Source organism: Chionomys nivalis, chromosome 5, assembly GCF_950005125.1.
Source record: "Chionomys nivalis chromosome 5, mChiNiv1.1, whole genome shotgun sequence".
In the NCBI taxonomy this organism is placed as follows: domain Eukaryota; kingdom Metazoa; phylum Chordata; class Mammalia; order Rodentia; family Cricetidae; genus Chionomys; species Chionomys nivalis.
This window is the reverse complement of record NC_080090.1, coordinates 44,203,028-44,215,201: the sequence shown is the minus strand read 5'-3', so window position 1 is coordinate 44,215,201 and position 12,174 is coordinate 44,203,028. Positions and strand designations below refer to the sequence as shown.

Below are 12,174 nucleotides of genomic sequence, written 5' to 3'. Positions count from 1 at the left end.
CCTTGGCTCGTTTGCTTGGCTTACCACTGCCTACAATGTAGGTGACTCAGTGAGCACTTAGGAGAGCCCAGGAAAGTTGAGTGACAGTCTCATAAGCCTTTGTTTGTCTGAGATGTCACAGAACAACTGTCATGCTGTGGAAGAGACACCAGGAGGCCATTTCTCCTGAAAGAAACCTAGACATCTTCTAAGACACGCCGAACCATGCAAGGAGAGACTAGATTCCCTAGGCCCGGTGTGTGGCTCTCTCGACAAAAGTCCCCATCTCTGCAAATGCAATTCTGTATTGCAAACCAGTAGCCTCAGTGCCCTGTTTCGGTCATATCAGCCCACAGAATAAAGTCGGCTTTGCTTCCGCCATCAGTGGAATGCAGAGGAAGAGTTTGGAGACGAGAGTCCCGAGAAGGCATCAGAATGGTGGTGGCCATCATGGCTTCCACCGTGTCCCCGCAGAAACAAGCATGCATCTTCCAGATTAATTTTACATCTTTCTCGAGGATCTTTGTGGAACACATTAGACTCAGGGGTGTGTGTGGGCAAGATCAAGACATGTGGCCATTTGGGTGGTAATTAAATTTAATAGGCAGTTTATCCAGTTCACAGAAAGATGCCACGGAAGAGAGGGGCAGAGGCGAGCGTGGTGGGAAATCACTTCACAATGGAGTATCCATCTGGAAAAAATGGCATTGCTGGATGCAGCTGGTGTGAAGGAAATCTTCATCAGCTTTGGTTGAGCTGCTCCATCGTGCGAAAGGGGGAGGGGGAGGGTGCCTACGGCTCCTTCTATTAAAACAGTGAGCAACCGGGTAACGGCCTGTCAATCCAGCTCACGATTATGCAAACTGAAGGCAAAAAGGCAGTTAATAAAACACAAAATAACCCCGTGTTTTATTATCCTGGCTGCTGGATTCATAGGCGTGATGCTTGAAACGGCTCCGACATTATCTTCCAGCTGCGGAAGGTGGGGAGCTGGGGCTGGTGATGAAAGCAGCCACAGAGAGGAGTGGGAGAAAGATGCTCAGAAGCAGAAGGGGTGGGGATGAAGAGAAGAAGAGGTGATGGGGGGAGGGGAAGGACACTGGGTCTGAGCCAGGCCTCACTGTGGGTAGGATGTGTTGCTTGCTTGGGAAGTCCCCTGGACTTCCGAGGAAGAACTAAAGTTTCCAAGAATGCTGTGTCCTGCAGCCCCCTAGGGCCTTCTTGGGAAAAGCCCAGCACTGTCAATCAATTTAAATGAAATCTTCTGCCATGACACAGCCTCTTCTGTTGTTGAGGACTTCCTGTTGCTCCTCTAGCTGGCATCTCTTTCAGAAAAAAAAAACAAAAACAAAAAAACCTCACCAGTAGAGGCAAGATCTATCATGCCTAAAAACCTGCCTGTGGCTGACTGGCAGCTTCTGCGCAGGTCAGTGGTTATTTGAGAATTTTTAAGCTAAGGAATGAAGAAAAAAAATCTTTCTTCTTTTTCTTCGTGGAGCTGTGGACGGAACCCAGGGCCATGTGCATGCCAGGCTAGGAATCTCCCGCCAAACCGTATCCCCAACCCTGGTTCTTAGAGTCAAGGTCTCACAGTGCAGCCCAGTCTGGCCATCATCCCTGCTCTTTCTCCTGAGGGCTAGCATTTGGGGGGTAGGCTACAAAAAAATCTCAGAAGAATTGAGTTAAAGTTTTCTGGGAACATTGAGAGCCTCTCCCGAGAAGCCCAGCTTCTGAGGTCTGGAGTTGTTTGTCTCTCCCAAGAGGCCGGTTGTCCTCCAAGTCCTATTTGTGAGATTGCTCCATCTTCTGTGTTTTACTGAAGTGTTGCATGATGGAGACATCATGCACATACATGCTCTTAATGTAGCCGTTCCTTAGATGGTGCTCGTGGGAAGCTAGACGGAAGAAGTCATGATTTCTAAATCAAAAACAGGTAGAGACCAAAGGCAGAAGCTGTGTGTGTGTGTGTGTGGGGGGGCACAGCCTGGGACTGTCAGAGGCCATGGCCCTGCTCACACCTGGGGTGTAGACTTCCACTCCCCCGGCATGGGAGGCAAAATGTTGCCTCACATCACCCAGCTAGTGAAACCTTACTGAGATAGCTCCCCGAGACCAGTATCAGGTAAGAACGGAATACGTCTAGCTGGAACATGTCAGGTGGGGCGGGAACATGGCAGATGGAACGGGAACATGGCAGGCAGGCAGGCGTGTCCCTGAGTTCTAGGTTCTTCTGCCCTAGCCAACCACACATGAGATTTCCCTTAAGGAAAAAGAAAAAGCAAACTGCACCTGCAGGTGCTGGGGATTAACCACTCACACTTCACTGTTGCCGTACTTCTTCCCAGAGCCTGTTGGGTGAGTTCTGTCTGTGGCAGAATCATTCCAGACATGATTCTGTCCATCCTGAGCACTAAAGAACCTCGAATCTTCATGGTTCAAGTTAACAAACCTCTTCCGGGACAGCTTCCGTCCCACCAGTTCCATTAGGGAATGACCTGCAGTGAGAAAGCGACCTGTCCTGGGAAACTGGGGTCACCATCGCCATCTTACTTTTCTAGCATCCAAGCAGGTGGCTCTAAATGGTGTCAAGCCATTCGCAGGATCCAGGACACAACCCTCCACTCCACATGAAACTGGTGAGACTCTCTGAGACCTTTTTCTCCCTGAACCATCTATCTACACAGATGTCTATACCATGGAAATGACCAAAGAGATGAGGAGCCCAGGCTCAAGGGACGCTGCGAGTATGACCTGAGCAGCAGAGACGAAGCTGAGAGCCTGCTGGTGGGTGTCCTGCTCAGGTCTGGGGCAGAGGGCGGTGGGTGTGTGTCCTTCCCTCATCCATTTTTGCTTCTTCTCCCTAGAACCTGCCAATAGATCCCTACTAACTTTAACTTGGGAATTAAGAGCCCCCGAGAAAGACCTGCCCAGATGGCCGTCTGCTGTCTGATTCCTCCCTGCCCACTTACACCACAGGCGCCTGACATGTGTGCCGCCCCAGGAAAGAAGCAGAAAGTTGCTTGCCTTTGAAGTAACTGCCTCCCTATAAAAAGCTTTTACCAAAGGCTGGGTTCAGAACCGAGAGTGTGCAGAGGATGCGTGCTGCGGCCCCTGTTATTTAAGGGCATCCCCACCTGCTTCCAGAAAGGATTGTAAGTCCCGTGTGCTGGAAAGAAAGCCAGATCTGTGCAGAGATGGCAAGAAGAAAGGAGCAGCCAGAGGTGCCTGGAGCAGCGAGGGACAGCGGCGATGGATACACTATTCTGAAGACTGTCCTGCTGCCCAGCAGGGAGGGGCTGGCCTCTGAGGAACTTCTATTTCTTTCTCTCCCTTCTACTAAAAAGGCCCTCCCTGCACGGAGAGCTTGAGCCTCAATTATGGCTTAAATTAGAAATGTTTCCCGTAGGTTCATGTCTGATTACTTGGTCCCAGGCAGATGATGCTGTCTTTGGAGACCGTGGAAAAAATTCATTGATGAGGTATAGTGGTAGCAGGGTCAAGGCCACTAGTGACTAAACTATGAAAGTCGATAAGTCACTGTTCCTTGCTGTAACTTTGGCTTCTTGGTCACGTCAACCACATCCTTACCTGCCGTGAGTGAGTACCCCCACTCCCTCTCCACCTCACCTGCCATGAGTACCCCCACACTTCTCTACCACGTCACATGTTCTGCAAATATGAATCGAAATAAGTATTCCCTCCCTTGAGTTGCTTCTGTTGGACATTTTGACCCTGCAACACGGAACTAACACAGTAGGTTGGCCCCAAAGCTGGGTGCATGGGAAGGGGTCCAGGAAGCTACATGGACAGCCTCTATTCTTTAAAACTAAGATTTGGATGAGGCACTTGTCTGGAAGGAGAGCCAACATTACAGGAAAGGAAGCTGGAGTGAGTCAGGAATGCCCACTATGAGGTAGCCGGGGCTGGACCTTGCTGAAGAATTCTGGCAGAAAAACTCGGTTCATTCCTACCAAGATGGCAAGGAGGCTGGGGTGTTTCTCTACTGAGGCTGCTTATCTAAGCTTGGGAACTGCCTCTTGAGAGCTGTGCCTTATGTGTGAGTGATCTCACAGGGACAAAGGCCACATGTGGATGCGGGTCCCTAGAGGAGGCCACCGTCACCAATCTCAACTGGGAGATTTCACCTTGTGTGTCAGGGTATGGGGGCCTGACCAGGCCATGTTTAGATCCCGCCACATGGAGAAGAGTAAGAGTCCCTGGTCAGTAGAACATGGTCCCTGGAGTGGTTATCCTCAGGGTTGCCTCTCCTGCTCTGGATCTCCCAGTCCTCTTCAGGGGACCTGCCTCCTCTGATGGCCAGACCTTTTCTGGTGTTGGGAGTGTGGTTTGTTCCTGGGCAGCAAGGACTTCCTGTTAATTATGGATTCCTACAGGCCCAAGCTCTGTCTGCCTAAGCCACTGCATACGGTACAGTTTGTCCTGTGTCTGCTACTGGACCTCTAAACAGAGGAGAAGTGTTTGATCTTTTAATGGCTCGATTTGCCCATGTGTACACAGGGCCAAGGAGCCCCACTCACAGGGTCTCAGGAGGAGAAAGGGATGAGGGTCCCGATCACGATTCCTGCAAATGGTGACTGTTTGGTAAATACGGGCTGCCAAGGTGATGGCCACAAAACAAAGATTGTCTTTCAAATGTCCTCCATCATGGATGTGGAGAGACTTTGAAGGTTCTGTATGTTTCCCCTTTCCTGCTTCTTGCTCTTCTTGGCACAGTCTGCCATCACACCGGGTGCTGTTTTCAGCTGTGCCCTTTGCCCCGACCTTTCACCTCCACACTTGGCCCGATACAAGGATATGGTGCCCGTGATGTGGCTGCTGGTAACTGTTTCCAAAGGCGGAGGAACATCCTGCACGCTGGCGCTCCTCATTAGTCATCCCCTCATGTGCTGTCACCTGCTGAGCCCGAGGCCGACCCCGTCCAGGGGATGGCTATGTGCTGGGTGGTGTTTCTGTCATGCCCCTGCCACATGCCAGGTCCCCTTCCAGAAGTGTTCTAGAATCATCTCATTTTGTCCTCCCAACCATGACAGCACTCCAAGGGCAGGTGAGATCGTGGCTAGGAGAGAAGTCATTTGGTCACACCGCATAGCTGAGGAGAGCTGAGCGAGACATGACTCTTGGCTCTGAGATACCTGCCCTTTCCAGTCTTTGAGTCAATCCCATGTGAAAAAGGACAATTTCCTGGTGCCGTCCAGCTTTGCCCTGCTCTGGACTAGGACAATGAACCCCCCAAACACTGGGATCTAGGCTTGGCCCAGCAGGCAGGCCAGCATTTTTGCTTCTCCTGTTGAAGGCAGAAAAGGCCCCCAAATGTCATTCTGAGCTGTGGCTTTTCAGTGTGGTCTGATAGAGCTGATCCTGCATCCCAGAAACTCGTGGGAAGCTTCCAGCCATCCCCCCAGGGAGTCGCAACCTGTGGCAGCTCAGGATTGCCACCTGCCTCTGCTGTCTTGGGGCTCGGGAAGTGCCACGCTCCATCCTTCTCAGCCTCCACACATGCACGATTCTCTGGTTGGTCAGGGAACCCATTGCCTTGTATCACCATAGCCTCTGCTCCCATAGGAGCCTTGGGCACCCAACTGGCATGTCCCAGCACCAAATTGTTCAGAGCCCTCTAGGCCTGCCCGAGCCAGCTCTGTCATTTACTGGTAGGCACTAACATCCAAGCCCAGGACACCATGTACCCCTCAAATGTGGCCTCAAAGTTCCTCTCTTTACTGTCCTTGTTCCTTTGTGAAGTTATCATGGTTTCTTTTTATCATAAGAATTTTTATGCTTTTTTTTTTCCTGGCATGCCTTTTTACCAAACTAGGGATGAGACTTCTTAAGCACATTTACTAGGCAACAATAGAAACCATTGAAATAGGGCAGAATGGCAGTCTAGTTTCATCTCTGCACTCATTCCTCAAGCATCTCCTGAGTGCCCAGTGTGTGCCACAAACTGGGAGTGTCCATTACAGAAAATTCAAAGTCCTGTGAGCCCACCTGGAGCATCCTCCAACCGAAGATTCCCGCCAATTCTTACCCCTCTCTCTACCCCTTTCTTGATTTGTAACCTTAGTAAAAGTCACTTCTTACTTCTCACCGAAGAGTGGAACACATGGGGCCCAGATCGCCCTGTCCCATACACTTCCAGGCTTTCTTGGGATGATGCACACCCCTCCCAGAAGCCAGACTGTGACACAGAGAGTTGACGGCCCTACAATCCTGCCTGGAATCTATAGCTGGATTGATATTTAAAAGATGAACCCCAGAACCTCTCCAGGTAAGATGTCTGCCGCAACCTAAATACTAAATTTCTGACTTGAACAGACCAGAATCCCCAAGAAGAGACACAAACACAACCATGCAACCCATCACATCACATGGTAGACGTTCATGGTGAAGAACTGCCTTAGCCCCTGTCCTGATGCTACAAGTGTGAGAACCACCAGGCGTCCTGCCTGGCTGCCAGGCAGGCCCAGGACTAGATGGGCCGAGCATCCTTGCCAAACACAGGAAACTACATGGGAACTATGTGGGTGCCCAAGGGCCTGTGCCCACACCCCTGGCATCCTAGGCAGGGACTCTTACCGTGGTGTATTTACCCAGCTGGCAGAGTGAGGGGAAGGTTTCTTGGTGGGCTTTACGGATCTTCTCTGTGAGGTCATCCAGCTCAGCGGTCATCTCATAGCTCTCGGTGCACTCCTGCTTTGAAGGCTCCTTCTTTTTCTTGTTCCTGTCATTCCTGACGGCTGGAAAAGGGAGATGAGAGGTCAGGGAGGGCCAGGTCATGCACTTGAGCAAGAAGCCTCCGCTCCCAGCCCTGACACTTGGAGTAGGAGCAGCCGGAGAGGAGGGAGTTGCTCTCTGCAGGGAACCCGGTTGCCTCTGGCAGAACCACGCCTGCCTCTCTCGGTGTCCAGTGTGCATACAAAGTGTGCACAGTCTGTGTAAGTCTGACTTGTAAGAAGTTCCAATGCAGGCTGCATGCCATGAGTGGGAGTTCTAAGGTATCATGAATGGCCGAACTGCAAGAATCATGTCCTGGCCAGGTGGTGATTTGTTTGTTTGCGTCAATTTGTCACAAGCTAGAGTTATCGGGGAAGAAGAAACTGAACCGAGAAAACGCCTCCCTCAGATTGCCTGTAAGCAAGCTTATAGGGCATATCTTGATGAGTGACTGACGTGGTGGAGCCCGGTTCACCCCTGGCGAGCAGTCCTGGGTGTTATAAGAAAGCAGGTTGAGTAAGCCGTGCAGAGCAAGCCAGTAAGCAGCATCCCTCTGTGAGCTCTGCTTCAGTTCCTGCTTCCAGGTTCCTGTCCTGATTAATTTCCTGACATGACTCCCCTCAGTGATAGAATATTACCTGGACAATAAAGCAACTCACCCCACAACTTGCTTTTGGTCACAGTATTTATTGCCTCAAAGGAACCCTGGATGACAGGCCATTACCCAGGAGACAGGTCCCTCAGCGAGGTTGCTTCATAGTGAGGTGTGGCCTGTCTGAGCAGTCTCATTTCTTTACTTTTTGGTTTTTTCAGATCAACTAACTGGTACCTAAGAAGAGCATGATAAGGCTGTGGTCTGTGCCCCTTTCTGCATTAGGCTTAGACTTCCCGTGTGAACCAAGCAATATCCCATATTTATAATGTTATTTAAAACAGTACAAAATCCTCCACCAAAACAACTGTATTCATGCTACTATTCATTCAGGGACCCAGTTCCCGGTCACTGTGGCTGGCTAGACCTCAGCAGAGAGGTGCCACTTGGCCTTGCACATCCCAGCTCAGCAGGACATGAAATACAGCAGGGTTCATGACTCAGAGCTATGGGGCAGCCTCCTCCCTCCCAGGGCCAGCTCTCCCCATGGCTGTAAGTGAGCGCACTGCCAAACTCTAGTTCCTGGAAGGAACCCAAAACCCAGGGAGGCAGACAAATGATATCAGATCACATGACCCCTCCAGGGAGTCCACGTTTGCTGGGGTGTCAGAACCCAGGCTACCTAGATGTGTACGATGCTAGCGTGACCTGGGCATGTGTGATGCAAAATGACCCAGGGTATAATCTGATCAGCCTAAGAGGATTTGGCTTGGCTGCCTCCCTAAGGGCACATAGGTCACCAGGACATGCAGTGTCCATACCAGGAGAGTCCTCAGGCCCTGTGTGGACAGCAGGTGGGGAGGGGGTGCATGACAGGGGAGACAGAATGGGGAGGGGGAGGAGGGGAAGGAAGTGAGAGCCATCAATGGCACAGAGGAGAAGTCATTGTTGGTGTAAGCAGCTCACAGGGCCAGGAGGGAGCACTTCTGGGAAAAGGAGCACTCTGTGGGTATCTCGATACCTGAACCTGAAGGTCTGACCACAGAATTCACCTAATCCCCTTTCAAGGTGGCAGAGCTGCCAAGTTCTCTCTTTACCGGATCTACTTACTATCAAGGAAGTGGACACCCAGGAGAACACAGGCTGGCACCTTCCTTCTCAGTGCCTGGACGATGGAGAAACAGAGGCCCAAGCAGGGCTTTGTGGATTCCCTTGCAGCTCTGTGACTAGACAGACCTTCTTTGGAGATGTGGGGATGGGGTGAAAGGCCTCATGTTGTAAAGTGTGTGTGTGTGTGTGTGTGTGTATAGACACAACACAGCAGAATTAGCACACGAGATGGGCAGCCCAGAATGGCAGAATGGTGGCATCTAGGCTCTTTCAAGGAATGCTATTCTGCCAGGGAGAGGATACTGTATCCAGAAGGCTTGCATGTAGATGTTTCAGGCTCTTGTAGGAGACATTAGCCCTCTCCTGACACACCTCTGCTTTAGCCAACACAAAGATCAAACCTAAGCAACAAGAATCTTTCCCAAACTGCCCTGAGAGAACTTTGATAGTCTCTCCAGATACCACATGGCCTCAGCAGCTCTTTTCCTGCCCCACACCTCAGAGAACTAACGTTACAACAATATGCGTGACAAATGCAACCACAAATCCCACCATTCCTACCGCCAACCCTAACAGCCTTGGGGCAGAATGATCCACTTGCCCATCTGTGGACAGCAATAAGCCAAATGGCTCATCACACTGCAGAATTTTGCTTGGTTATTGAAGGAAATGAAATATTGACGCAGTTCACACTGTGGATGAACTCTGTGAACTGTGCTGAGAGGAGAAGGCAGCTGCTGAAGGCCTTGTGTCTTAGGGTTTCTATTGCTGTGAAGAGACACCATGACCATGGCAGCTTACCATTCCAGAGGTTTGACCCGTTATAATCATGGCAAGGATGGCAGCTGGGAGTGTGGCAGCGTGCAGGCAGACATAACGCTAGAGAATTCAATGTCTTTATCAACAGACAACAGCATCTTGAGCATACATGAGGCCTGAAGGCTTGCCTCCACAGGGACACACTGCCTCCAAAAGGTCACATCTCCTAATAGTTCCCCTTTGGGGGCCTTTTTCTTTAAAACCACCACATTTCTCTATCCCCCAAAGGCTTTTAGTCACAATGTAAAATTGCCTTCAGTCCAACTTCAAAAGTTCCTATCGTCTATAACAGTTCCAGAGTTATTTAGAAGTCTAAAGTTCAAAGTCTCTTCTGAAATTCAATCTCTTAGCTGCAATTACTTGTAAAATCAAAATAAAAAAGCAGATGATATATTTCCAACGTATAATGGCACAGGATATATATTACCATTCCAAAACATAGGGAAGAAAGCATACTGGAAAAAATACTGGACAAAAGCAAGACTGGAAACCAGTGAGGCAAACTTCAAACTCTGCATCTCCATGTCTGACATCAAACTTCTGATCTCCAACTCCTTCCAGATTTGTTGGCTGTAACACACTTCTTTCTTTTGGGCTGGTTTCTCCCTGTGAGCAGTTTTCTGTGGCAGGCACCCTGGGTCTCTGGCATCTCTAGCATCTTGTGGTCTTCAAAGCAGTCCAGGCTCTAACTTCACAGTTTCATGCAATGGCCTCTCTGGGCCTCCACTTGGGGACACCCCTGACACATGCCTGGTCTCAGCTGCTTTCTTTAGGCATGGGGGCAAATTCCATAGACCCTTTCTTCTGTCCTTAACTCCAGAACCATGAGTCCAAAGCTGCCAGGTTCTGTTGCTTACGGGGGCTGGGACACAGCCCCCTCCTTCTCTTTCATCTTCACCAAGTTTCTCTTTTTGATGGTTTCCTTCACTGCCTAAGCTTGGCTGTCCTGAAACTGATCTGTAGACCAGGCTGGCCTTGAACTCACAGATCTTTCAAATCATCTTCAGCAGCTTTCTTTTTCTGATGCCCAGCTTCTCTACCTGAGCTTGGCTCTTCTGGAGCTTCCTCTGTGGACCAGACTGGTCTCAAACTCGAGAGATCTGCCAGCCTCTGCCTCAGGAGTGCTGGGATTAAAGGTGTGCACCATCTCACCCAGCTCTTTAATTTCTTTTCACACCTTGGAAATTTAGCTGGGTGAGATCTTGCCCTGAGGTCACCACTCCCTTTATTCCATTTCTAAACCTGTTTATCTCCTGGAAGGTAGGATTTAGCTCCATTCCACTTCCTAGTGTTCCTTTTCCCTTCAAATATTTTCCCTTGCTCAGCTTTCTCCTTTTTATTGTAAATCTTCCTTGGAGTTAGCACTGGTAACCACACAATAGTCTATACTAGCCTGTTCTTAGAGTTCCTCTGCCAAGGGAATGAATCCAAAACTCTTCACTTTAGCCCCAGGCAGACTTTTCAGACAAGGATAAAAAACAGTCACATTCTTCACCAAAACATCACAAGAATGATTTCTAGGTAACGCACTAAAATTCTTCTCCTTAGGAACCTCTTGGTGCAGGCGCCCACAGCTCAGATCACACTCAGCACCTCCATCCTCCATGTTCCAACTAGGATGGCCCCATAAGAAGGGCTTAAAGCATTAAATTGCTTTTCTAATCCACAGTCCCAAGGTTCATATTTCTTCAAACAAAACATAGTCAGGTCTATCACAACCATATCGCAGTCACTGGTACCAACTTCTGTCTTAGTTAGGGTTTCTTTTGCTGTGAGGAGACACCATGACCATGGCAACTCTTATAAAGGAAAACATTTGACTTGTGCTGACAGCTTCCAGTTCCAGAGGTCTGGCCCTTATCATCAGGGCAGGGAGCATGGCAGCTGGGAATACGATGGTGGTGGTGGTGGTGGCGGTGGCGTGCAGGCAGTCATGGTGCTAGAGAATTCTACATCTTGATCCAAAGGCAACAGGAAGTGCTCTGAGACACTCAGTGGAATCTTGAGCATATAGGAGACCTCAAAGCCTGCCTCCACGATGACACACTTCCTCCAACAAGACCACACCCATCTAACAAAGACACACCTCCTAACAGCGTCACTCCCTTTGGGGCCGGTTTCTTTCAAACCGCCACACCATGTCCCATTTGTATGCAATATCCATAGACAGACAGCAATGGTTGGGAAGGATTGGGTTGGGGGGAGGGAGATTGGGGAAGGAATCGTGATTTAGGGTTTCTCCTTGAAGACAGGAAGGTATCTGGACTTCATAGTGGTTCAGAGCTGATAATTCCACGAACATGGCACACTGAAGGATACACCTTCACATGACTGACCCTACACTGTGTGGCTTTTGGGGAGAGTTTCTCTGAACAGATAGTCAACAACCCTGACCAGACCCAGAGGCCAGTTGTCACCTTTGACCCTCAAATACACAGCAGGGCAGTTCTAGTGAGGGGCAGTCAGTATCTTAAACTCATAAAATCCCATAGGATCTGGGTCAGCAGCTCCTCATCTTTTCCTTTCTAGAGATTGAGAACCCCCTTCTTGAAAACAGTAGAGCTAGATTTCCATGGAATACACAGAAAAGAAGAAAAGGGGGAGACTGCCAAGGAACCAAGCAGGCCCCAGGGCCTTATCTGGAGTAGCTGTTCCCAGAAAGCAATGTGCTGTTTCCCCAAGGTCTCTGCCTCTGAATGGAGCTCTTCTGGACACTAGAGAGATGAAACCTCCTAGAAGCAGTGGCCCTGTTATCATACCTACTGCAACCTGTACTCTGGACTTCTTAGTTCAGCATCCTCCATGTCTCACGGCAACCTGGGAGGATGCAGAAGATATGGATCCCGTGGTGGCCCTGCATCTTGCTGGGTGACCTGGCTGGTTCTGAACTCCACACAGACCGTGAGTCTTCAGTGCTGTGTGCTATGTGATGACTGCCACAC

General features: G+C 49.9%; 1 protein-coding gene across 2 annotated transcripts in view; it reads right to left on the bottom strand.

Annotated features, from left to right (window-relative positions):
- The window catches only part of Rarb (retinoic acid receptor beta), a 145,840-nt gene that overhangs the window by 7,335 nt on the left and 126,331 nt on the right, over window positions 1-12,174 (bottom strand). For both annotated transcript variants that reach the window (XM_057770019.1, XM_057770021.1), the window contains exon 4: window positions 6,574-6,734. In XM_057770019.1, coding sequence (XP_057626002.1) covers window positions 6,574-6,734 — 161 coding nt within the window. The remainder of the gene's footprint in view (window positions 1-6,573; window positions 6,735-12,174) is intronic.